Source organism: Camelina sativa, chromosome 9 (assembly GCF_030686135.1).
Source record: "Camelina sativa cultivar CO46 ecotype springtype chromosome 9, ASM3068613v1".
Taxonomy (NCBI): domain Eukaryota; kingdom Viridiplantae; phylum Streptophyta; class Magnoliopsida; order Brassicales; family Brassicaceae; genus Camelina; species Camelina sativa.
This window is the reverse complement of record NC_141888.1, coordinates 6,084,807-6,112,154: the sequence shown is the minus strand read 5'-3', so window position 1 is coordinate 6,112,154 and position 27,348 is coordinate 6,084,807. Positions and strand designations below refer to the sequence as shown.

At 36.3% G+C, this 27,348-nt stretch overlaps 2 protein-coding genes, 1 long non-coding RNA gene and 1 pseudogene across 7 annotated transcripts; 3 read left to right on the top strand and 1 right to left on the bottom strand.

Moving 5' to 3' along the window:
• The first annotated feature begins 4,016 nt into the window (after nucleotides 1-4,016).
• LOC147937798 (uncharacterized) lies at nucleotides 4,017-5,322 on the top strand. Its single transcript, XM_087465267.1, has 3 exons — nucleotides 4,017-4,079; nucleotides 4,458-5,143; nucleotides 5,298-5,322. The coding sequence occupies exons 1-3, from the start codon at nucleotides 4,017-4,019 to the stop codon at nucleotides 5,320-5,322; spliced, it is 774 nt and encodes a 257-aa protein (XP_087321393.1).
• A 5,942-nt stretch (nucleotides 5,323-11,264) lies between these two features.
• On the bottom strand, nucleotides 11,265-14,777 carry LOC104710572 (uncharacterized). Its single transcript, XM_010427193.3, has 2 exons — nucleotides 13,507-14,777; nucleotides 11,265-13,421 (listed from the first exon to the last, which is right to left on the bottom strand). Exons 1-2 carry the CDS (start codon nucleotides 13,598-13,600, stop codon nucleotides 11,425-11,427), a joined length of 2,091 nt encoding a protein of 696 aa, XP_010425495.1. The 5' UTR covers nucleotides 13,601-14,777; the 3' UTR covers nucleotides 11,265-11,424.
• Nucleotides 14,778-16,818: 2,041 nt separating this feature from the next.
• LOC104710571 (uncharacterized) lies at nucleotides 16,819-18,691 on the top strand. 5 transcript variants are annotated; one of them, XR_015567195.1, is made up of 5 exons: nucleotides 16,819-17,181; nucleotides 17,464-17,554; nucleotides 17,805-18,057; nucleotides 18,166-18,213; nucleotides 18,309-18,691. It is a non-coding gene; the product is annotated as an uncharacterized LOC104710571 (long non-coding RNA). The 5 variants fall into 5 exon arrangements; XR_015567194.1 differs by having other exon boundaries at nucleotides 18,166-18,219; XR_015567192.1 differs by lacking the exon at nucleotides 18,166-18,213 and adding an exon at nucleotides 17,643-17,737 and having other exon boundaries at nucleotides 18,268-18,691.
• Nucleotides 18,692-21,076: 2,385 nt separating this feature from the next.
• Nucleotides 21,077-22,089, top strand: LOC147937797 (putative F-box protein At1g32420 pseudogene; annotated as a pseudogene).
• Nucleotides 22,090-27,348: the final 5,259 nt, after the last annotated feature.

Below are 27,348 nucleotides of genomic sequence, written 5' to 3'. Positions count from 1 at the left end.
AACAGCCGAGAGAAGGGTCTCTTCTGGTCCCGAGAGAACACTCTTTTGGGTAGGTTTGGCTAGCGAAGAATCACTGACATCAACAGGGTCTGTGGGCGTAGCATTGCTCTGTGAGGTGATGAAAATTTCATTTTCAGCAAACTATTAGGCAGCAAAAAACTAGGCAGGGATTCGATGAAAAGTAGAGAAGGATGGAATACCTCGGTGGCTTCGCTGTCGGATTCGTTAGGTTGTATGGGGGACTCACGGCCATCATCCTAATAAAGCAAGTTGGGGTCCCAATTAAATAACTATGAGGTAAAATTGTGAAAGTTAACAAATTGATTTTGAAGTAGTATTTGTCTGCGGTACCTCATCGGCACAAGCTCTGTCAATGTCAACATTGGTGTCATGCAAGAAAAAGGCACCGAATTGATGATGCATATGCATGTGGATACATTAAAGTTGTGATTAAACAACTAGCCTAAGTGAGGTGTCCATGTGGATAGGAAATACTTTCTGGATGATGCATATCCATGTGGATAGCCTAAATATTAATAAACGGAATTGCTTACCTCAATTAACGTTAGGGGAGTGGCTTCCAACATATTATCAGCGTCAATTTTCTGCGTGCAGGTTAGCAAGTGTTTGAGTAGTGAGATATAGTTGAGGATAGAGACTTACTCGGAAAATATATTAATTTGGTGAAAAGATACCTATATATTGTCAGAAGGTGTACCGTCAAGGACAGGACTAGGAGCAAGCAATTGAGGATTGACATTAGAGTTCCCAATAAATCCATGTAACAAGCTGGTGTAAGGTTGTAGGGGTTGTGGAGATGCATTAGCAGCGGAGTTAACTCTGTTTTGATCAATATCTGTCGCAGCCTGTATATTGAAAATGTATCCACATGGACAATGTAAGTTTTGGAAATTGGGGTAAATGTTGATATTGTAAATGTATCCACATGGACAGTGTAAGTTGTACATTGGGGTAAATGTTGAAAAAGTAAAAATATGGGATATGTACCGATTGGTCATCCAAGGGAACAGGTTTGGTGATGGTGTCATATACCGAGGATTGCTGTTTTCCAAAAAGTAGTTTAGGTAACAAAAAGGAAGCTACTCGAAGTTTGATATAAATGGTACAAGTGTGTCTAACCTTAGTCTCGGTGTCATAAATCGGATTGAGGCAAGAGTTCGGACATCCTGAATCATCCTGAATCACATCTTTCATAGCGGACGAGCAGTTTCCAACGGAATGTTCCTGTATAATTTGACTAAGATGAATACCAATGCATTCAGACTAGCTCTAAGATGATGGAAAACAACAACATACCGTTGTCCCAAATGGGTGGACATATTGTTCCCAGTCGTGTTGGTTAAGAAGGATATTGTCAGGAGACGTTACTGCTTTGGTTGGAGATTGTTGAAGAGTTGGGGGTGGCGTCCCGACCGTAACATTCTCTACTGCGTCCTCCGGACAGGTAAACTCATCGACTGCGACAGGGGCCGGTGGTGATTCCTTGACAGTAGAGGGAGAGACGGATGCTGGCCTCCTAATGGTGCGCCTTAGCGGTAGTCTTAACCGCCTACGGAATCGAAGGGAGTTAATCTGCTGCTGTAGTTTCCTGTTCTCAGATTGCAGCTTTTTAACTTACTATCTGCCGCATCCCTAATAGAATTAAGTTCTTTCTCTACAGCAGCTTTGAAATCAGCGAAACCATTATCCTCAGTATTGGAGAAGATAACACGGGGCCTCTTAGAACTCGAGCATTTGGACTTGGGAGAAGGTTGATTGACACGAAGTTTGGCAGAAATCTCTTTCCGCCTAGGAATAATGTGCTTCCTGTGAAGCCCTTTGCCCTTCTTATCTGGTAAAGTTATTAAAGGCAAAGAACAATCACCCCCTGGCCATTCCTTTTTGGTGAAGATATGTCCTGCCTGAATGAGACTTTCCATATAAGCAATCCTTTTGTCTTTAATCTCATCGTCCCACTCTCCTCAACCAGATTCAACAATCCCTTCGTGTTGGACAGCTTCCAAAAACGGAGAAACTAATAGCTTCGTTTGTGATAGACAAAATGTCATAATGTGTGTATCCACGTGGATAATGTAATACAAGTTAATAATGTGTATATAAGACAACTTACATCTGGATAATGCTCAACACTTATGACGTCTGTCAAAGGTAAATTATTCTTTGTTAGGCCAACTGAACACCATTCCAGGAAAGTGCGGCTGTCACCAGCACCTGGTACCTTGTCTCGTAATCCAGAAATGTTACGATATGCGAGCAGTTGAAGCGCAAGAGGGAAGCCATGCAAACGGAAGGACTTCTGTTGTAACTTCTCCGTGAAACTCTTCACGGAGTTCGTTGGTTGAACCTTGCCCTGCCGTTTAAGTCTTTTAGCCACTGGAATGGATTACGGTTTGAGATCAGATCTCATAGTGGAAATAGTCTTCAAGAAGGATTCTCTGCCCCAAGGAAATGCTAGGAACGAGTCGATGTCTTCAAGCATCTCAACATACTTCCAAGTTGGTCGGCTCGTTTGACTGGAGGCAATGAGTACACCATCGACTATGAGTAGTGATATATCATGGTTTTTAGGTGTTTTTAGCCATGATATAAGTCTTAATTATAGAGTCTTTTTGGTATTTTTAGAGTCTTTTTAGTCTTTATAGGATTTAACATGGATGGGAGCTTAATGGAGCTAAATATGAAGATTTGGAGCTTAATCAAGCATTGAGGCTGAGATACGAAGTTGGGAGACGAATTCAGATTGTGCATCGATCGACACACTGATAGCATCGATCGATGCTAGGCCAAATACGAAATTGGAAGTTTTCCCACAAGTTTTGAAGATTTACAAAGTTGCCCCAAAGTCTTCCATATTTGCATCATTGGTCCCTGGCCGTGTTTTAGGAATATAAAATAGGATTTTTATGGTCATTGTTTAGACCTAAACTTTATTTTTCCCTGCAACTTTTGAGAGCAAAACCCTGTGAGAGATTTTAGAGAGTTTCTGGAGAGAAGAATCAAGAATCCTTCAGAGAAGATTCAGAACTCCTTTTCTTCTACTTTTAATCTCTTAATGCTATCTATTTTATTCATGATTTGTGTTCATACAATTATGTCTGAGTAGATCTGCTTGTTAGGCTTAGGGTTTCTCATTAGGGATTTCATGGATTGTTAGATCTGTTAAATTAGGATTCATTATCTTTCTTGTTCTTCACCATAGGTTGTTCTTAATGCTAGATCTTTGATTAGTCATCTGGATTTGATCTTAGGATTATTGATTGATATGAGAATATAATTGATTTTCCTGATAAAACCTTTGGTGAGCAAAATTACTTCTTGCAAAGAGATTTGATTTAGTAATTTTGTGAACTTATCTAAACCTGATTTTATTGCTGGTTTTTAACTTGAATTTTGCAAAAAGATTTGGATTTTCTGGTTTTAAACTTTATTTGCAGTGAGAACTGATTTATTTTATAATTGTGTTTAGAGTTCAAGAACGGTGCTTAATTGTTGAATCCTGCTAGTTTAATTAATTGATCTGATTTTCCATGATTTCCTGAGAATTTCCCTAGGCCTAGCGTTTTTAATTCCTGAATTTACAACTCTTTTATTTTCTGTTTTGCATTGCTATTTAAATTACAATTTTGGTTTAGCATAATTAAAAGATTATTAAATCTATTGTGTGAATCTAGAGTTCTTGTGGATTCGATCCCTAAGTACTACAATTGATCTCTTAATTTGAGAGAGTAGCTCTAGGGTTAAATTTGAGCATATCAAATTTTGGCGCCGTTGCCGGGGACTCTTTTGATTCACCATTAGATTAAAGTCTTTGATTTTGTCTAGATTTTTATTTTTCTGTTTTACTCACACGCTTTTGTTTCTTTTCTCTTGTGTGTTTCAGGTTCATGCCTAAGCCTAGCACCAGGAAAAATCCTACTGGTCCAGTTGTTAAGCTTACAAACCAAGAGTTAGGACAACTAGAGCGTGAAAACACCAAAGCAGCCAAATCAGCAAAGATGGTCAACCCTATCATACTGAGACCTGATGCGGCTGGAGCTTTGAGAGATCAAGAGGGTCATGTGCGCAATGAGCAAGGCCAGAAACTTGATGCTGAAGGGCAGGTTATTCAAGAAGAACCTGTCGTCGCTGATGAGCATGCAGATGGCATCGACCGACGCAACGTTGGCATCGGTCGACGCAATGAAGAAGGCATCGATCGACGCATAGTTGGCATCGGTCGATGCAATGTCGGGGCTGGTGCGAACGGAGCCAACTTGGATGGTAACAACCAGCAGAACCTTCAGCCTAGACGGGACAACAATGGAAAGCTTGTCAAGACTCTTGCGGACTTCAACAGACCAGACTTGTTCTATGAAAACCGTTCCGCAATTGTCCCTCCTCCATTCCCAAGGAATGACTTTGAGTTGAAGCCTGCCTACTTTGCTCTTGTTGGACAGAGGCCATTCCAGAACTTGCCAAATGAGAAGCCTCTAGATCACATTGAACACTTTGAGGACATTGTCACTAGCATCAAGGCGAATGGAGTCACTGAAGACTATCTCTACTGCAAACTTTTACCCTACTCTCTTGCTGGGGAAGCTTCTCATTGGCTAAGGCAGCTCAAACCAGGATCTCTGACAACCTGGCATGACATCAAGGTGGCATTCTTGAACTATTTCTATGATGATGCGATGTCTGATGAGCTGAGGATCAAGCTTTATACCTTTAGACAAGGACCAACTGAATCTTACAAAGCTGCTTGGGTAAGATTCAAAGCATACCAGAGGGACTGTCCACATCATGGGTTTTCAGAGGTGCAATTGATCAGTATCTTCTTTAGCGGGATTGACTGGAGGTATCAGATGGCTTTGGATGCTGCTAGTGATGGGAACTTCAAGACAAGGTACCCAGATGATGCTGAGAAGTTGATAGAAAGGCTAGCATCAAGCAACAGTACCAAGAATGCAGACTTAGAGCGGAAAAGAGCACATGAGGGAAATGGTTCAAATCAGTTTGCTGCAGTGAATGCTAAGTTGGATACAGTGCATAACCTTCTTGTGGGAAAGAAGTCTGTCCATTTTGCTGAAGATGTTGAGATTTTTGAGCCAAGGCCAGAGACTACAGAAGCAGATGTCAACTATGTGTATGGAGCTGGCTATCAAAATCAGAGATTTGGTCAGAAGAATTCTTTCACAGGAAATCCAAACAGCAATGTCACAAGGAACTATGGATCTTCTTCTTACCAACCCCTCCCTCCACCCAGTTCAGAGAGCAAGATGGAATCAATGGTTGAACAGATTCTTCAAGGTAAGCAGAAGTTAACAGTAGACTTTAATGGAAAGATTGATTCTGTTTACACTGAGCTGACTGGGAAGTTTGATGCATTGAACACTCATGTCAAGAAGCTAGAGAATCAAGTGATTCAGACTGCTGGGTCTGTTAAAAGACAAGAGGAACTTCTTTCTAGAAGAACTGAGAACCCCAACCATGCTTGTCATGCGATTTTGGTGAAGGAAGTAGACGATGATACAATAGTGGATGTTGCATCGACCGATGCAGCTACAAAGCATCGATCGACGCAACCCTCAGTGGTCGTAGAAGGGTTGACTTTGAGAGACAGCATCGACCGATGCAACTCTAGCATCGACCGATGCAATGTCCAGGCCGAGGAAGAAGTTACGGAAGCTCCAATTCCAGTTGCTGAGAGAGCCTACACGCCTAAGGTTCCTTTTCCTAAGCCTAGGAGGTCTAAGCAGGAGTTTGAAGAAGCTAGATGCAAAGCTATGATGGACAAGGTAATGATTGAGATGCCTTTGATTGATGCTGTCAAGTTTTCTCCTAGTATTAAGAGATATGTGAAGAGAATGGTCACCAATGGTTTGAGTCCTGAGGAAGGAGCACTGCTTACAAAGGATGTCAGTTCAATTCTGTTGAAGCAGCCTCCACAGAGGAAGAAGGATAAGAAGCAGGAGGTGGTTGTCTCTAAGGAAGTAAGTGCAGTGATTCAGAGTAGGATTGCAGAGAAGTTACCAGATCCTGGAAGTTTTGTACTTGATTGCTCTATCTCCACAGGAAGGTTTCCTCACTCTCTATGTGATCTTGGCTCTAGTATTAACTTGATGCCACATTTTGTTGCTGTGAGACTTGGGATGACAGATTTCAAGCCAACTAAAATCTCTCTTATCTTAGCTGATCGGTCCAGAAGGATTCCTGAAGATGTCTTAGAGGATGTTCCAATCAAGATTGGAGATTGCATGATTCCCACGGACTTTATGGTGATGGAATATGACAAAGAGCCTAGTGATCCTCTCATTTTAGGACGCTCTTTCTTGGCTACAGCTGGTGCAATCATTGATGTGAAGAAGGGACACATAGCTCTGAATGTAGAAGATTTGGTCATGAACTTTGAGATGGACAAGCTGAGAAGGGTTCCCACTATTGATGGTCAGACATTTTCTGTGGAGGTTGTTTCTGATGACAATCTGATCATAGAGCTTCAAGAAGACATTACTGCTGGGTATGTCAAAGAGTTGGAGCATGTAGAGGAAGTGAGTAAACAAGCTGCTAAGCTTGAAGATTGGAGTGGAGATCATCTAATCAGTACTAGAGATCATGATGAGGTTCTGATGCATGACAAGCCGCTGGTAGATGACGTTTTTGTGATGGAAACACGAATTGCTGAGGAAAGCTGCAAAAACGTTGAAGAAACACGAGTTGCAGACCAAGCATCGATCGACACTCCTTCCAGAGACGGCTCGGACTTGTCCACAACCACAGATTCTCGTGTTGGATCCTTAACTGCAAGTCCTAGACCAGTTGTAAAGCTGAAATCTCACCATTCCACAGTCCAGAACCCACAGGTAAGGCCAAGGTATGCATCTCCTTCTCCCAAACCTTCTCCTATCATCAATAAGAATTTGAAAGGAACAAAAACTGTTGTGCAGTTAACCAAGCCGCGAGATTATCGCAGTGTGCTTGTTTCTTCTGTTGATGATTTTCCAGGACTTAAAAGAAAGCCACCCATCCCTCAGTCCCGTCCTGGTCCTGCTCCTCACATCCTTGTCAAACCTCATGCAGCTAAAGCCTACACACCCCCTTGGATGAAGAGGACATCCTCTCAGAAGCATTCATTGCCATGTTCCGATCCACCGGATGCCTGAGGTCCGACACAGTCAAGCTAATGACTGAAAACAAGCGCTTAGTGGGAGGCAACCCACTGGTAGATTTTTCTTTTTCCTTGTTCTTTTGAATTATTTTTATTTTATTTTATTTGCCAATCTCTTACTTGATAGCACTGGGGACAGTGTTGTTTAAGTCTGGGGGAGGCAGTTACTAACTACGTTTTTGTTTTTGAGAGTCAGTCGAAAAAAAAATGGTTTTATTGAGTCAAAATTTTGTTGGGAACTATGACTTTTCTTTTTAGTGTACTGCCTTGGTTGATTTATGCTGCAGATTGAATCCACAAATCCGACTAATGAAAAATCCAATGGCTTACCAGTGAACCAGAGACATCCGAATTTCCAACAGAATCCATAAAAGCTTGAGGTAATTTCTGTACTTTTCTTTTTACCTCATCAAGGAGATTGATTTCATAGAGCTTGACTCCTTGTTCATACCTGACAAGTAAGACTTCAGAAAAAAAAATGGTACTCCTCTCCCTTATTTAAGTTTAAAAGAATTTTTCCTGAGAGCTTTGTTAAAAAAAAAGAATAAAAGATGAGATGATTTTGATCAGTTTAGAGAGGTAGGTAAATTATCTGTGACCTCATTATTCTACTCTTAAGTCAAATGATCATACATAGCTTGGAAGCAAGGGGTAGGTAAATTACCGATGACCCCATTATTCGCTTACAACTTTGAGAAAAAAAAACAAAGCAAAGCTCTAAGAAAGAATAAAAAGAATAAGTCTGGGGGAGAGAAAGAGTACCAAATGTGGTAAAAGATATGTCTTGCTTGTTATGGTATTGTACGGGAATGAGTCTAGAAGGTTCTTGATATTGATCAAATTGATGAGACTCACCGATGAAAGCTTAATGGAGGAAGTAGTGGAATTTGGTTTGAATTTGGGATGCTATGAAAGTCAACGGAGAAGTACATGGTGGTTCGATTTGGATTTATCTGCTAAAGCATGTGGATTAAGGTTTGGATGATCATGGCATTACTTTGAAAAGAAAATGAGTTCCTGCGTTTTCAAACCTCTTTCACAGGTCTAAGTTTATGTTTTGCTTGAGGGCAAGCAAAAGCTAAGTCAGGGGAAGTTGATATATCATGGTTTTTAGGTATTTTTAGCCATGATATAAGTCTTAATTATAGAGTCTTTTTGGTATTTTTAGAGTCTTTTTAGTCTTTATAGGATTTAACATGGATGGGAGCTTAATGGAGCTAAATATGAAGATTTGGAGCTTAATCAAGCATTGAGGCTGAGATACGAAGTTGGGAGATGAATTCAGATTGTGCATCGATCGACACACTGATAGCATCGATCGATGCTAGGCCAAATACGAAATTGGAAGTTTTCCCACAAGTTTTGAAGATTTACAAAGTTGCCCCAAAGTCTTCCATATTTGCATCATTGGTCCCTGGCCGTGTTTTAGGAATATAAAATAGGATTTTTATGGTCATTGTTTAGACCTAAACTTTATTTTTTCCTGCAACTTTTGAGAGCAAAACCCTGTGAGAGATTTTAGAGAGTTTCTGGAGAGAAGAATCAAGACTCCTTCAGAGAAGATTCAGAACTCCTTTTCTTCTACTTTTAATCTCTTAATGCTATCTATTTTATTCATGATTTGTGTTCATACAATTATGTCTAAGTAGATCTGCTTGTTAGGCTTAGGGTTTCTCATTAGGGATTTCATGGATTGTTAGATCTGTTAAATTTGGATTCATTATCTTTCTTGTTCTTCACCATAGGTTGTTCTTAATGCTAGATCTTTGATTAGTCATCTGGATTTGATCTTAGGATTATTGATTGATATGAGAATATAATTGATTTTCCTGATAAAACCTTTGGTGAGCAAAATTACTTCTTGCAAAGAGATTTGATTTAGTAATTTTGTGAACTTATCTAAACCTGATCTTATTGCTGGTTTTTAACTTGAATTTTGCAAAAAGATTTGGATTTTCTGGTTTTAAACTTAGATAATATTTGCAGTGAGAACTGATTTATTTTATAATTGTGTTTAGAGTTCAAGAACGGTGCTTAATTGTTGAATCCTGCTGGTTTAATTAATTGATCTGATTTTCCATGATTTCCTGAGAATTTCCCTAGGCCTAGCGTTTTTAATTCCTGAATTTACAACTCTTTTATTTTCTGTTTTGCATTGCTATTTAAATTACAATTTTGGTTTAGCATAATTAAAAGATTATTAAATCTATTGTGTGAATCTAGAGTTCTTGTGGATTTGATCCCTAAGTACTACAATTGATCTCTTAATTTGAGAGAGTAGCTCTAGGGTTAAATTTGAGCATATCAAGTAGCAACGCTAGACAAAGCTTCCGATCCAAATCCTTGATAGTAGGGTCTTCAAAAATAGTGGACACATCACCCAGGGTCGCCTTGCGATCTTTCCCAATCAACGTGTCCCAGTAACATTCATCATGAGGTTCGGGAGCAGGGTCGTCTTCGGGGTCGTAATCTTCCGGAAATTTGTCACATTGAAGGCCAGTTACAACACCAAATTCAACTAAAGAAAATCTCAAAGGGTATCCACCGAATACAGTCCACAACTCGTATTTTGTTTTGGACAGAACCTGCCTACATAGCAAAGCGTGGAGTAATTTGCAGGAGATAGGAGACTCACCAATACGAAGCCGGAATGGAGAACCCAGACTTGAGCTAAGAATCGTATCGAATTGGGGAGTGCCTTTGAGAATATTGTGGACTGTCGTCAGGATATCAGGTCGTGAGTAAACATTTAACCTACCGTCAGGGAAACGGTCAGTTGCAAACAGACGGAGAGGGAGCCGATCATCCCAATCTGCAGATTTTTCTCCAGAAGTATCACCAGCAGTTGTAGATGACGGTTCATCGGTCGAACATTTGGAGATGCGACGACGGGGCTCTGCCATGTCCGAAGGCGGTTACCGGCGGCAAGTTAATCGGAAAACGGAACAAATGGAGGTAATGGAACAAACGGAACAAATTAAGGAGTGATAGGAACCAAGGGATTCGAATTCGTGAAATGCAAAATTAGGGTTGAAGAGAATTGGGGATGTCGGGTTTGGGGGAATTTGGGGTTTTGTATTTTTTACGGTTGTAAAAAATAAATGTATTGATTGGAAAAAAATTAAGATCGGTAAGAAAGTGATATCGGTAAGTAAAAATAAATTGACTGAAAAGAGTTTTGAGGGGTAAGATGTAATTTTACAAATAGAAAGTATAGGGAGATTGGAAAATGGGTGTGGGTGGTATTTGTTTGTGAGAAAGTGGGTGTGGGTGTCATTTTCCTTTTTTTAAACTACAAACATTCATGGCCTGAATGTTAAATAAAATTTTGTTATGTAAAAATAATAATACTATTATAGTTTTTAAATTTTTTGTGCTTTTTACCTAAAACATCTTATAAAATAGGACATATGTATTTAGCACGATGCATGTAGAAATTGTTAGCGACCATTCACAAACGACGAAATTTTCAATGACTCATGTCCATAAATATATATATATATATATATATATATATATATATATATTGTTTTTGTATCATTTAAGCAAATGTCTATGAAAGACCAAAATAAATGATTGAATAGAAAAGTTCAAATCTTGTGACACATAATGAGATGTCACAATGAGATGACTAACCACTCCCTACGCGCGCGAGTTACAAACTACAATCCGACAAATAATCTTCAATTCAATTCATCAATTGCTAGCTTACGACTGTGGTTGGTAACTTGGCATGATAATATGATATTATAAAATAAGTGATAAACTACACGAGTTAGATCGTCTTATGCTAAAAGTAACATGCTTAAGGCTTAGATAAGAAAGAATAACGAAGGCAAAGCTTAAAAAAGAGCAGAGTCGGTGTCTGTCCACGTTTGCAAAGGCCCTATTCAAGAATAAAATTTTTGTTATCATTTTTGTAATGTTATAAACTCATTAAAAAAAAAAAAAAACAGAATTTCAATGATATATAACAAGAAAGAAAACAATTAATCATCAAACTCAAATAAAAAGATAATATTTTGGGCACAAAACTAATCATTTTAATAACATTTTAGGTAAAATTTAAATTAAAAATAAAAATAAATAAAAACTCAAGGAGAAAAATTCACAATGACTCATATATATTTGGGCTTGTTCATCTTTGGCTTATGTTGCTTATGCTCCGGAGAGAGCTAAAAACAAGAGAGTAATTAAGAAACAAAGCCAAAGTGTTTTAATCCACTTATTTTGCCAAATTAGCAAGACCCTTCCAGCTTTCAGCTTACAGGATCTGTCTCTTCACCAAATCTATCTACCCATGGAGGACATCTTACAATCTGACTAATGTAGGATGCTCTCAATTGAGTACGTAGCAAGCAATAGTAAGAACAAAACAATACGCTCTCCTTAATAATAAAGAATGGAGCCACGCAACGACAATGACAGTTGTTGCAAATTGGTCTTGTGGATCTCTTGTTAAACACCAATGCAATGTTTTTTTCGATCTTTCCTCCTGGTTTGGCGTACCTGACATTCCCAAGTACACAGAAAATATGCAAAGTGACTACGCAACCGTTACAAGTGTAGAACCAAGTCTCTGGATTTGTTTCTCTTTCGCAAATATCACACCAATACTTGCCGCTTGCTTTTTCACCATAACAAAGAGTGAGTGGATGATCATCATACTTGGGAAGTCCTACCTTTGATGGTAGAGTGGCGCAACGAAAATCCAAAAAGTAATCGCATTTGATACAACCTAGAGCAAACTCTCTTATCATGTTGCTACAATTATGGCATGTCTTCATGTCATCATCATATTCACCTACGTCCAGGTATAGTAAAGGATGGGGATGACTCCCATGGATAAAAGGCACTGTAATAGAACAGCACAGTAAATCAAAGCTCTCACCACCATCAGTATACATGAATCCTTTGCAACAAAGCTGGAGACAAGCCATGCATGTTGTTTCGGTGTTATCTCTATTGAGATGAAGAGTGAGAGGTCTTGGGCTAAGAAAATGCCGCTTCGTCTTTGGAAAATTGGCGCACGTTTCGTGGAGAATGAAACTGCAATCTAAACAGCTGTAGAATGTGTTAGAAGAGATGGGACAAACACATGCTTCGCACAATATGCTTTCCACCAAAGCAATACCGTCTCTGTTGAGACTCATGTTGTGTTCATGAGTGAAATGAGTGATTGTGTTGTCATTATTCATCTTGAATGGCTCAGAATCTTCAACTTCTTCACGTACTCCATCGAGCTCTTCCCTATCCCACACGTCGTTCCTTGTTGCACATCTTGAATGAAGAGCATAATTAGGACAAAGGGAACATGTATAAGCCCCATATGACCAATCAATCTCTTCCAAACAAATTTCACAGTTCCACTCTCCAGGACCAAGAGGATACGTGTAAGAAACTCGGTGCTCGTGTCGATTGACGTGAATAACACGTGGAGAAGAAGCACAATCTTGATGGAAGAACATGAGATCAGATTCAAGAGAAACATAAGGAGAACGGTCTCCTTCCGTCCCACAAACATCACAAACGAAGTAGATCAATCTTGGGATGAGTGTGAGTGTATGCGCATGAACCTTCAGATTCGAAAGAACAACCGGTGTGACTGTATGTCGCTGGTGGTACTCAACAACACAAACCATATCCAAGTTGAACTTACAAATATCACAATGATAAAGAAAGTTTTCAGTATCTCTTCCACACACATGACATTCTGCATCTGTGTAGTCCGGCGCTCCTTCTGTGAGAAGCTTAAGAGAGTGTCTAGCATGAAAAGGATGAGTGATCTCTGGCGAGTCAAACACGGAGACGCATTTATCATGAACCATCAACTTACAACTGGGGCAAAAGTAGCCATATCCATCTGCATGACCACAAACTTTGCATAGCATCTTACAATTAAAGTCAAGCATGAGTATAGGATGAGGGTGCCACGGTAGGTTCAGATGTGCTCGGGCACACATGTCATCAACCATGCAATCAATGTCCAAACTGAGTTTACATATGGAACAATGATAAAGGAGACGCTTAGTGTTTTTACCGCATATGTGACATTTGGGATCGGTGTGATCAGGAGCTCCTGTTGTGAGAAGCTTAAGGCAATGTCCAGCATGAGAACGGTTGTCAAATGTCTCCGGTGTACTGAACACAAAGACACATTTGTCGTGAACAGTAAACTCGCAGTCAGAGCAGTGGATGCCACTGCTATACGACTGATCGTCACAAGCATCACATTTCAAGTGACCTCCGTAATTACCTAAAAGATGATCGTGTCCTTTTATCTCCATGGTGCTTGCAGTTATCAAAGGTGAAAACAGGAACACAGTGAAATACACGCGCACCTCTTTTTTCTCTCAAGTCGAAGGAGACTTGCAGGAACCCTAGATCTGATTCTCGTTTGCCTCTCCGGTCACCGGTGCTCCTAGCCGGTGCCATGAGAGGGCTCCCGTTGTCTGCTTTGTTTGGCTCTTATCATCTCCAGCAATTTTCCCTTAGTACTTGCGGTGGATCTGAACTATTTTCTTCGGGTCGGAGGCTAGATCTGAGGTCAAACCGGCGGCGGCTTTCCTCATTCCTCTGATTGTTTGAAGACTGCGATTACGTCTGAGTGAAGGCTCTTCCCGATGGTCAAGCTTGTGTCGGGTGTGTTGCTCGGTTTGGTTCGTGGCAGTTAGATCCTCTCTGTTTTTTGCTCGGAGATGGATCTCCTCTGATCGTAGCTGGTGGAGTTCAGAGATCTGCCGGCGTTGGTGAATTTGCATTCGCCTCTTCTCCGACTTCGATTTTTGTTCCTGTTCCTAGGCAGTGCTTTTCTAGTGGTGGTCTTCGTTTCTCTGTCCAGGTGTTGTTTCTCCCTTCGCTCAACGCAAGAGTGTTCCGGTGGTCCAGCGGTTAACCACGTCGGCTGGTGGTGCGGCTGGCGGTGCCTTGTTTTCCGGCGAAGCTGCGATGTCACCGTTGTGGCGGGTCCGATGTAACTCGGACGTTTTCTTCGTTCTGAGACCAATGGCGATGGCTTAGATCTTTTCCAGCGAAGCTGCGGCTGTCTAATCGTTGTGGCGGGTCTGATGTAGGTTTAAAGTTATCAGCGCATAGGCTGTAACGAAGCTGGTTCTCCCTCGATCAAGGTTCTACTTTTGCAGTTCAGAGTTTCTTTACTGCCAGTGATTTACAATTTGGAAGTGTGTTTCTCTGAGTAGGGGGCTCTTGTTGGTGTGAATTCTTCCAATTTGGCTTGTCCGTGCAAGTGAAAGATGATCTTTGCGTTCGGAAAAGCTGTAGGCCTGCATCGTCAGAGTATTTGAGGGCTGTCTCTCGGGTGCAGAAAACTCACGGCAAAACCGATTGAATTGAGATTCCTCCTCCTCCAACGATTGCACCATCCTTTGTCTTATCTAGTTTTGCGGTGTTCTTTTGTAATGTTGTATGCTTTAGATTTTATTCTTCTGCTTCTCTTTGTTGTCCTTGTATTCTCTAAAAAATAAAAAATTGGTAATGAATCAAAAATTGGTACCGAAAAAAAAAAAAAAAAAGGTGTTAAATTGATATTTTGGTCGTCGCAATATCGTTGAGTGTAAATGTGTAATAAAGGATCAAATATCGCTGATGATCTAAACTTTTAACTTCAATCATTGGTGCTACTTGTTATTTTATATACATGTAACGTCCATACAACAAAACAACTATTAAACCAAAAAACAATGCAACTAGTGGGTAAGTAGTTTGTTTTGTTTGACCACTACTAACGACACAGGGTTTGTCTCCCATGTTACTTTACTTCGACTGTTTTATATTCATCTTATCTTTGCTCTTCTAACTCTCAACAGGCAAGTTATCTTCCATTTTTAATTAATTTAAACTAAATAAAATATTAAAGAGTTGATTTCATATTTAAATTAAATCCAGATCCATAATCACAAAGACTCACATTGATTGGATGATTATACAATAAAAACTCTATAAATTTATAATATTGGGACCGTGAAAAGTTAAAAATCTATCAATTTATAGAAGTTTTAATTTATCTATAGAGAAACTTTTCTAGATAATTTCAAAAAAAAAAAATTTAATTAAACTTAATCGTTATAACTAATTTGTTTATAGAATCAATTATAAGAAAATAACAATTCTCATGTTTTATAGAGAACACATAACTTTCTGATATAGTAATAATATTAGAAATAAACTCTAAAAAAAAATTATGTGTATATCCCCTATATAATAAAACAGAAGTAGACAATTTTTTTCATAGACTATATAATCTATATATACATTTTTGGAGACATTTAGCAAATAAATCATGGAGTTGGAACCTATTTACAAGCATGCCATTAGCATTAATTATTAATTTATTTTTCACTTAATTTATTAATATTAAATTTCAATTTTTGGAAACAAGATTTATCATCCTAACACTACAAGAAAACATGGTTTTACCAACTACAAATGGCGACTACATATATAGTCGCCATTTTTAACGACTATTTGGTGACAATTTTACGACTACAAAAATTTAGTCATATAATAGTTGCTATTTTGCGACTACTTACAGTAGTCGTTAATTTAGTCGTAATTTAACGACTAATTTATGACTATATTGCATAACGGAACATGTAGTTGTTAAATAGTCGCTAAATTAACGACTAAGATGCGACTCATGGTAAAGGTCGCCAATAAATCGTATATCAGTCGCTATTTAAGAAAATCAAAATTTTAAAATTTTACTCCAAACCCTTAACCAAACTCCAAAACTTAAATCATAAACTTAAAGCTTAAATCTTGAACATTCAATTCTTAATCTTAGAAATTATTTTGTAAACAATAAAACTAAAACATAACCATTCTTATATATACATAAAACCAAGATTTAATGCTTAAAAGAAAATCTAATTTTCCAAAACTTAACCCCAAATCTTAAATCTTAACCCTATACCCTATACCCCCAAACCTTTAACCAAACTTCAAAACCTAGATCATCAAATCTAAATCTTGAAGTTTAAATTCTTAATCTTATAAATTAAATTCATAAACCATAAAACCAAACCATAGCCATTATATATATATATATACATATATACATAAAACCAAACTATAACCATTATATATATATATATATATATATCATAAAGCAAAACTTTAATAGCTATATAAAGAAAAACTAATTTTCCCAAACTTAACCCCAAAAAAATATAGTTTTTCAAATCCTATATTTTTATCAAAACTTAACCCCAAACCCAAAAATTTAGCTCCAAAACCCTTAACCTTAATTTAAAACCTTTATAATTCATATATAGAAATTAAATCATAAATCATTCACCCAAAAGGCCAAAATATAACCATTGAATATCCATAAAACCAATATGTAAAACTATTTAGTATTTACATTTAAATCAAACTTTCCAAAAACTATATATTTACAAAATTTATTAAACTTAGTCATTTCAAAACCTAAACCAAATTATTTTTAAATCTAAATCAAATCTAATATTCTTCTAAATTTCAAAACCTCAATTCCCAAATCATAAATTTCAAATCTCATTTCCTAAATTATGAACCCAGAATTGCAAAATATTTTTAAATATAAAGTTTGATCCAATAAATTACTCTTTAAATAATGAAAGCTTTTTATTGGATGATACGTAAACACATAGATTACACTATCAACCGTTGATTAATTTAATCCAATGGACAAGGTTTTTTCCTACTCTTCTTTCTCTTTCGTCTCCTTCACCGAGGGATTAACTTTCTCCCCTTCTCTTGTTCTCTTCTTTCTCCTTGGTCTCTTTAGCCGATTAACTTTCTCTCCTTTCTCCTTTCTATCCTCCTCCCGTTGCTTCATTCTATTCGATCTTCATCTTGTCGTTGTTTTCATCCTCTCAAGTTTTTTGATCTGGTACCAGAGCATTTTTGCGGATCTCAGATCCGAGAGCGAAGCTCGTCAATACGATGCTGACCGTGATGTAAACTAAGGAAGAGAAGAGAAGCTCACTCGTCGTAACCCTCTCGATTTTCCTATCGTAATTATCTCTTTGCTTTCATTTCCCTTTTAGAAATTAGCTCTAGATTCCTAGGAATTTCACATTGCTATTAGAGTCTCAATTTCGATATAGACACTTGAAATTTCAGTTACAATTGTATTTAGATTCAAGAATTTTCACGAGGTTGAGCAAATTGAGATTGTGAGGCTATCTCAAGCTTTGATTTGTATGACTTATCGTTTTCTGTGTTCATCACTTGCTAGTATCAGGTATAGGTTACAAGAATGTGAATAATTGAACTCCTTTTCGCTTTGTTTACAGATCAGAAACCCTTGATGACACCGAGAGCGAAGCTCGTCAATGCAATGTTGACCGCTCCTATTTTGGCGGCTTTGGTTGCGCCACCGGAAAGGTGCTCTCTGTTATTTTTTCCTTACCTTCCAATTTTCAGATATATTTTAGGGTTCAAATGAGTTAAATTTGATTACTTGCTTGCGCAGGTGAAAATTCTTCTTCTTATTCTTCTCCATTTTTCTATTCATCAGATATATAGTTAGGTTTATAGCCCTATTGATTGATTTGTGTTCTGTGATAGGTGAGTAGGATCATAGATTTGTGCTGCATTAATTTGGGTCCAAACTAAAATCTGAATCTTGTTGTAGGACATGCAAGGTCATGTTCTTTGTCTGTTCGTTGCAAGGATGCTCATGGTCACCATGCTCAAGGGCTCTCATGTTTAAACCAATGCAGCATCCTTCGTTGTATCAACCTGTTAAGAAGCTACAGAGATCAATTTTCGCATCTAACAGTTAGGATTCCCTTGTGTTACAGATTCACATGGACACTATTGAAGTCAGTAACCTGAATAGGCAATTTCTATTCCGTCCTTCTCATGTTGGGCACTCCAAGGCTAAGGTATATTTGCTTGAGCTAAGTCCATGGGAATCTAGTTCATAAGAGAATTCATATGACCATATAGACTCAAAGTTGTTAACCAAAGTTGTTTGGGTTTGTTAAATCCAGTTTAGGAGGTATATGTGAGCAACTTAGCTCATTCTCCCTCACTTCAAGGTATATGTAAGCAGCCTGAGCTCATTCTCCCTTGTTTCTGTTTGTTAAATCCAGTTTAGGTACATGTAAGCAAATTTCTTTCTTCTCCGGTTCAGCTGATTTATCTCTGATGGTGTCATTAAGCAACCTGAGCTCATTCTCCCTCGCCTTAAGTTCCTTGAGAGATGCTTCCATCAGCTCAGCTTCCTTTCTCCTTGTCTCGGTCTCTGCAGTTTGCTTCAGGTCAAAATCTTTAACATTCATCTCAAAAGCAAAAGACTTCTCTTATGGGGAAAGCAAAGCAACATCCTTTTCCCTCGCTTCAAGCTCAGCCAACCCTTGATGTTTCTGCATTTCCATCAAGATACCTTCAATATTTACTTTCTTTTTTTAGTAGTATGATGTATTCTTATTTTTAATTATGTTTTTAGTTTTATTTTGTAATATAGTTTTTTATATCATGGTTTCATAATAATAAATATAGTATTTTTATTTTTAATATCAATTCATTCCAAAAACAAACGGTTATCCAATAACATATATATTTAAAAATAATTAACAAATATAATTATTAAATAGTATATATATAATGCTGTATAAATACAATATTGTTTAAATAAATAATTGTAAATTAGTAGTCAATTAGTCACTAAATTTGGCGACTACATTACGACTATTTTGCGTAATCGTAAAATAGTCGTAGCGTAGTCGCTAAATTTAGTGACTACATTACGACTAAATTTACGACTACGCAAAATAGTCGTAATGTAGTCGCTATTTGGCGACTAATTTTATGAATATTTATTTTAGCGACTTTCAATTTACGACTACTGGTTTTAGTCGTTATTTAGTCGTAAAACACTGTTTAGCGACTAAATAATGACTAATAGTGCAGTCGCTATTTGCCTGTTTTCTTGTAGTGTAATAAAATTTCTAAAACAATAGGAACCACTACCTTTAGCATTAAATATTAAGTTTATAATAAATTTAATTAATATTAAGTTTTCAATTTTACAAAACAATATTTTTTTCATAGAAAATTAGTCTAAACAAATTAGATACACATATCTTGGGTCTATTTTAATCGACACGGCGGTCGCTGGTTGCGGTTAGCAGAGGTGGAGGAGAGAATGCAAAATATGTTTGATCGAAGTTGTAGGAAGTTATACTGGATCAATAATATAGCGATACTGTTCCTCGATATACTCTAATTATGTTAGTGTAACTTTACATTAATGTTAACGTTAACAAATCTAGTAGTCTTCTTTTTTATTCACGTCGTTAGTCTTTGTTTAATTTAAACAGCATCGATTGATGTCCTTGTCTGCCATGTTACGTAGTTTGTTTACTTGGAGTTCTTTAATTTGTTATCTTTGCTTTTCTATAATTCTCAACTGACAAGTTTTCTTCCTTTTTTAATTAATTAATTAACAGAAAATAATTTACCCTGAAGATAAAAAAAAAGATTTAATTTCATTGGTATCAATCCACAACTTAAAATAAAAATATAATTATTTCTTATCATAATATTTGAAACTAGGAATAGAATATTTATGTAAAATGACAAAAATTAGAGACAAAAAAAAAAACAAATTCGTCGAAATAGAATATTGAATGAAGAAATTCAGTACAAAGATGTTCTTGAAGCCATGATATGGCTAGTTACAGTATCGGAATAAATGAACAAAATTATTGTTATACACACTATGTTCTAAACACAGTGTGGACGACGTAATGAGACAGACTCGAAACTATCCACCATTAGTAGCCGATGTAGTCTGAAATAGAGAAGCGTCTCAAAGACATAGAGGCTTTTACGGGCACCACTTCAACACGTTTAAGAGACACATAAATATACTAATCAACAGTCAACATCAAGATGCTTAAGTTTACCCGTAGCCACAAAGTGTATCCAACGCGTGACACACTGATCATTCTTATCTTTGCCAATTCTTAGTTTGAGCTTGTCCAAGCGTGACTTTTCTTCCTTATAGAAATCTAGGAATAATAAAACCCACAAAGGCATTGTTGTAATCTGGAAACTCAGATAAGGGTTCAAATATAATCTTCGCTTAACCACAAAAAAAAAAAAAAGAAATGCTAGTGAAACACCCAAAAATGTATTGAATAGTTTCTCAACATGTCGCATGTCACCGTGGCGATTTTCCTCCACCGACAACGCCCTAACCCATACCTCCCACAACGAACAACTCACACTCACACATGGTCTCGTCTCGTCGAGCTTTTCATATCCTTTTGATTAAGTTCTTAAAATCTGAGGTGAAGAAACACAATTAAGTTTAGGTATAAACGAGAGGCAAGAACTCAAAATGAATTGGAATATTAAAAAACAGTTTTAAGTGTTTTTTTAAGTACCTTTTTCCATGTTATCTTTTGTCTTCTAACTCTCAACAGGCTAATTCTCTTCCCTTCTTAAGTAATTCAAATAGAATAATACATTAAAGAGTGGATTTCATCGTACAAATCTAGATCTCGGAGCACAAAGACTCGCATTGATTGGAAGATGATAGTTCATTGATAATAGACCAAAATTTTGTTTTTTGTCAATAAACCTATATATATGACCTCAAGTCAAATATATGTTTTATGTTTTCTTCTTATTTTTACGTACGTGATTCGAAATTTCTTCGTTCAGTGTCTGTTTCTTTGCAGTAGTTTGTGGAAATTCTGGTATTAACAATTTTAACACAAGTTTAACATATATACAAGTAGAGAGAAAGGAAACTTTACATATTCCTCTTCTTTTTAAAATTATTTACTTTTCAATGAAAGTAAATACATACGTACTTAATTGTTATTAAATACTTATATGTTTTCTAGCTAATTATTATATCTATAGCCTCTACAATACAAAACAGAGGTGATGAAAAGAGGGCGCGAAGAGAAGAACAGCCACGAGACCTTACCATCGCCAACGCGACGTTGTCACGATGGAGTTATCTATATACCTCTTGAGCTAACCGTGGAGATACTCAAGAAACTTCCGACAAAAACTCTAATGAGGTTCCAATGTGTCTCGAAACTGTGGTCATCATTAATCAGCAGCCGTAGAGACTTGATAGACTCAATCTTGACTCGTTCTTTGAATCAGCCTCCGCGTGATGCCCATATCATCTCCGACGACAGTTTTATAAAAAGTATCATAGCCTTCTCGTCTACTACTAGCCCTCTAAATACTGACAATGGGTTAGTATTAGTCCCTGGACAATATCATCAATACGTCCGTGGCTTGGTTTGTTGTTTGTCAAAATATTTTCGTCCTAATGTGCTAGCTGTATATAACCCTACCACAAGGCAGTCCATTGACTTACCAGAGTTGAAATCCAAGCACATACGGGGTTTCTTCTTCGGATACGACCCTTGCAAGGATCAAAACAAAGTATTGTCCATGCCAGGACCCAATTGGGGTGAGAGTTGTCAAGTTTTCACATTGGGAGATCCCACACAGCTAAGCAGTGGAGGAACATCCAACCAGTTATAAGACCTAGATTCATGTTGTTGCCAGGTATAGTTTGCATCAACGGGAGTATCTATTACCAAGATGCGACTATAAAGTTTGATTATCATTTTCCTGAAAAATATTAAATTTTGATGAGTTTTGATGTTAGCTCCGAGAAATTTAATCATGTCGAGGCTCCATAAATATTGATGCATTTGCATTGCGATTCCACTCTGATCAACTAGCAAGAGAAGTTAGGACTCATCTCTTGCGAGATGATGGGTTTGGAAATTTGGGTTATGGAAACACAAGGTTGGTCCAAGTTGACTGCTGACCTCGAAACGGAGAAAGGAAGCCGTAAGAGATACATATCTACAATCTTGACTGTTCCCGATCATGTTGACAACATTATGGGTTTGCCTTATAAGATAGAATGAATACTAGTTAAGAATTTTCCAAAATACAACGTCTTGTGGTTCTTCTTTCTTTAGTAATAAGGCTAAAATGTTACATATATCCCGACCAGATGATGTTTTCGGTGTTTGGTTAGCTACACGCTACTAAACACTCTGTTTTTTCTAAGTTTCTTTCAATCTACTCTCAGCTTTAAAGTTGCAAATATTGTAAAAGCAGAAGTTATTTTTTGGTTTAAATAAATTTAACATTCATTCACAAAAAAAAAAAAAAAAAAAACTATAATGTTGTGGTTTTTTCTTCTTCTCTTTTTTTTGGTTATGCTTAGATAATCAATTTTAATCTAAAAAAATGGTTTGGTATTGAAATTATCAATAAAAATAATTTCACTGTGTAACACCATACACTTTCTAAAATTGATTATAAGCAAGACTATTTCGTTTTTTAATACACTTTCTAAAATAATTTCACTGTGTAACACCATACACTTTCTAAAATTGTTTATTTTCCAAAGAAACGATGTTATATCATATGGTCCAAGAGTGAATAAGAGGAAAAAAATATATGTTCTATCTCCACTTCCTCCAAAAACTGTTTCACCTCCTCCATTAAAGATCTTTTATCTTCACCACATTCAAATTTCTTGTTCACCTTCTGCATAGGTTCACCAAGACACCAAGAAGCATGATTTGTTACTTTGAGGAACAGTGTTTCTAAATTTGGACAGTTGTTGAGCAGAGCTTGCAGCGATTCCCATCTTAGTTTTGGGCCATTCTTCCTTTTAAGTTGACTCAGGTTTAAGCACTTTTAAATCACGGGTAGAACTTTATTGTTGCTCACACCTTCCTTCTTTCTTATATAATCGAGGTTTAATATAGAGATAATGAAATTTGTTTCTTCTAAATAATATAGAGATAATGAATTTTACTTAATAATTGCTATTTTAAAAACAATTCACCTCTGTTCTGATTTCAAGACACTTGTTACATGAGTGCGTATTAGGTACATTAATATGAAAGACAGTTCTTAATTTGTTCTTACATGAGTGGGTTTAGGTATATTAGATCATCTCAAACTCATCTTCATTTTCAACTCCAAACTCAATTTAAAGGAAAAAACTTTTCCAACTCATCTTCATTTTCATTTTTAAAATAAATATCTCCGTATTTGGAAATTTATCATTCATTCCTCCATTTTGGAGATGATTGTTTTAGTTAAAAATCATTCCCTTAACTTTAATGTTTTCATAAATCATTAGTACTTCAAATAAAAATTAAAAATAAACTTAATACAACAAAGAGTAATAACTAATTTGGTAGATTATTTGCGACTCTAATTTTATAATAATAAAAGAGAAGTATAAAATAACAAATGTCTAAAATTATGGCTATTGTTATATCAAGTGCCACTAAATTATTATTTTTAGAAACAATTCTGAAATTAATAAGGATAATTTGGTATTGATGAAAAATTCAATTAGATTATCCAGCTATAAGTTCTAAGATCCACATGTATTTAATATGGATCACACCAAAAAAAAAAAATTAATTAAGACAAAACTAAATTCTATTATGAAATATCTTTTAAAGATATATAATTTTGTGATTATGGAAGAGTTAAAAGAATAGTTTCCGGAGTTAGAAAAGTAATATTGTATGATTATAGTTAATTATGAAACAAAAGTAATATTGTATAATGTAAGATCCACATGTATCTAATATGGATCAGACCAAAAAAAAGAAAAAATTAAGACAAAACTAAATTCTATTATGAAATATCTTTTAAAGATATATAATTTTGTGATTAGGGAAGACTGAAAGAGTTAAAAAACTATTTTCGGAAATTACAAAAGTAATTTTGTATTATTATAGTTAATTAGGAATTACAAAAGTAATATTGGCTGCAAATGGTTGTACTTTTCAACCTGGTTGAATGAGTTGAACGTGCTTTTCAACTTTATTCAGCCAAAAACTCTCCATTTAAGAAAAATATGTTTTCAACCCAAGTTTATTGGGTCCCACCCTGTGGCTGGAAAATAACACTTTTTAGCTGAAAATTGTTCAACCATAAAATAGGAGATGAACAGATTGAACGAGATGGAAAACTCAAAAAAAAATATTTATTCAATTTATATATTTGAATTAATATTTTTAATTTAAAAAAATAAAATTTAACAAAACAATATTCGAAATCTAGATTGTTATTTCGATAATCTAGGAAATTCAAAAAGATTGTGAGTTTAAAAATCTGTTTTTTAAATTATTTATTTATAGTTTTTAATTATTATATATATATATATATAGTTTTTAATTATTATATATATATATATATATATATACTGAAATATGTAACAAACGAATCGTTCACTAACTAATTATATTTTTTTTGGGCAGCAAAATGTTAATTATGATGTGAATGATGATCAAGGTATTGGAGTGGAAGAAGAAACACACGATGGAAACTATATGAAGATCGTCCGCGATCAAATTGCTGAGCAAATATGGTCTACAAGTCGATGTAGTTTTTGCCAGCAACGTTAGATTTTATTTTATATAATATTTTGTAATAAAATATTTATTTTCCAAATAAGAATTAATAATATATTAGCTTTTTTAAAAATTATTTCTTATATTTAAATATATAATTTAATTATATATAATTTCAAATACTATTATAGATATATTATTAATATTATATTTTTGTATTCAGCTGTTCAACTTATTGGTCACCATTTAGCATACTAATTAATTTCTCTGCAGCTTTTTCAGCTTATTCAGTTTCTTCAGCTCATTTTGATGGTTCAGCTTATTTTTATTCAGCCCATCATTATTCAACCTATTCAGCTTGTTCAGTTTGTTAATCACCATTTGCAGCCTAAAGCAGACAATGACAAGTAATTAAATGCAAGAAACAGAAGCAAACAAGTAACAAATAGATGGGAATTTTATCAAAAATGCCATTTTTATAATTAAAGTTGTGAGCAATGCCACTTTCATTTTTTCCTTTTCAATTATGCCATTTGTTGTTTTTATGCCATATGATCAAAATACCATAATACCCTTTAAAATAATGAAAGAAATAAAATTAAAAAAAAAAATTATTAACTTTTGGGCAAGCAATTTAAGACTGACAAAAATAATGATGATGTGACTGTTTCTTTTTTAATTATCAATGTTAATGTTAGCAATAAACCTAAACACATCTGGATATAAAAGAGATTGAAGTTGGTGGAGTTCTCCAGGTCAGTAATATGGTTGTCCTCGGGGAATTCATCAATTTCAAGTCTGCGCGATAGACAACAAACATGTTAGTTTGATGGACTTAAATATTTTTTAAAGAATTGGTCCATCTAGAAGTTAATAGACAAGATGGATTGGAAAGACAAAAGTAAGCCTACTGTGGTCTACCAACAGAAACATACCTTCTCTGTGTATCATTGTTGTCCTCTGAGAGTTCACCAATGTTAAGCTGAACGTCTTCGGACCTTTGCGATGGACAACACACATGTGAGTTCGATGGACATGAGGTTTTAAATAAAAAATTGGTCCATCAGAAACTTAATAGACAACATGATTGGATAGACAAAAAAAGTAAGTGGTCCATAAATGAAAATATAGTGGACTAACAAAGATTAAATTGGTCCATAAAGGCATACCTTCAATGTGCAGTAACATTGTTGTCCTCTGGGAGTTCACCAATGTTAATATGAACGTCTTCAGACCTGTGAGATAGACATTAAACATGTTAGTGTGATGGACTTAATGTTCTAAACTAAAAAGTGGTCCACCAAGAACTTAATAGACAACATGGTTGGATAGACAAAAAGCAAACGTATTGTGGTCCATATATGAAAATGCAGTGGACTAAACCAAATATAAGACTGGTCCATAGAGACATACCTTCTTTGTACAGTAACATTTATGTCCTTCAGGAGTTCACCACTGTCATCCTGAACGTTTTAGACCTGTGTGATAGACAACAAACATATTAGTGTGATGGACTTAATGTTATATATAAAAAAATTTGGTCTATCAGGAACTTAATAGACAACATCGTTGGATAGACAAAAAGTAAGCATACTCTGGATCAAAAAAATAAAAACTAGTCCATAGAGATACCTTCTTTGGTCAATCATATTGTTATCCTCTGTGAGTTCTCCAATGTCAAACTGCCAATTGCAATAAATTTCATCCGTTAGCAAAAGCAAATCTGGTCCACTATCAAAGGACAAGTTTCGTCTGTCAGCAAAAACGGATCTGGTCCACTAAATAGGTTGAAGGACAAGTTTGTGGTGGACAAACCTGGCTAGGCGTTGGATCTGGTCCTTCGAAGATCCAACCTAGCAGCATGTGTTCAACGCCGCATCAGATCTCGTGTGATCTCGATCTGAGTTCTAGGAGTTTGTCAACATCTCCTTTGATGGCCTTGTCATCGCATAAACCAATCGTTAGAGGTTTCTCTTGATTTTCTCTAGCGCTTCCATCAAATCTTCAGCTCTTTCATTATAAGGTTTCAGCTTTAGCATCTCTTTTTGGTATGTTCGGCGGAATTTTGTGGAAGACAGAGAGGAGAGAAAGAAGAACTAACGAGATGAAAATAAGAGTGAAGGGAATAAAGTGAAAAGAAAAATAAAAAAAAGTAGGATAAGATTAGGTTCTTGCAATTAAGTTTGTGGGAGAGAGGAGGGCAATTTAGTCATTTTAAATTGAGGCTGTGGCACCCGGGAAAATATTTTTGCAAAAATGGCATCTCTCACAAGTTTATACACTGTTCATGGCACATCTAATAAATTTCTCCAAATAGATCCTAAGGATGGGAATAATTGGTTGGTATAAAACTTATTCTATCTAGGTTGCTTAACAAAACTCAATCAACAAAGAGCTAATCCTTAAACAATGATCTTATAATCCTTGCTAATCCACTCTCATGACAATAACAATCAAGCTTAGTAACATCATAACCCAACTCTCATTGGTGAAACCATACTAAATAGACAATAAGTTCCAGATCATTATTTGTCAAAAACCACCCTAGACAACTAATGATGTGAGCACGGGATTGGACACTTGGCCAGGACCGCTCGAGCCACACTCGGACACCTCTCGGACAATTGGTACTAGCGTCCAGCAGCTAGCGTAGGCGGCAAGTATCTGACCCAGAACAACTATGTGCCATCAACCATGCCCCAAGGATCATCAAGGAGGAGCAAGACAAGGTCATCTTTTGGGCAGTTCCAGGCCAAGCTCCAACCATTACACCAAGGACTCATGGATTGCATCACC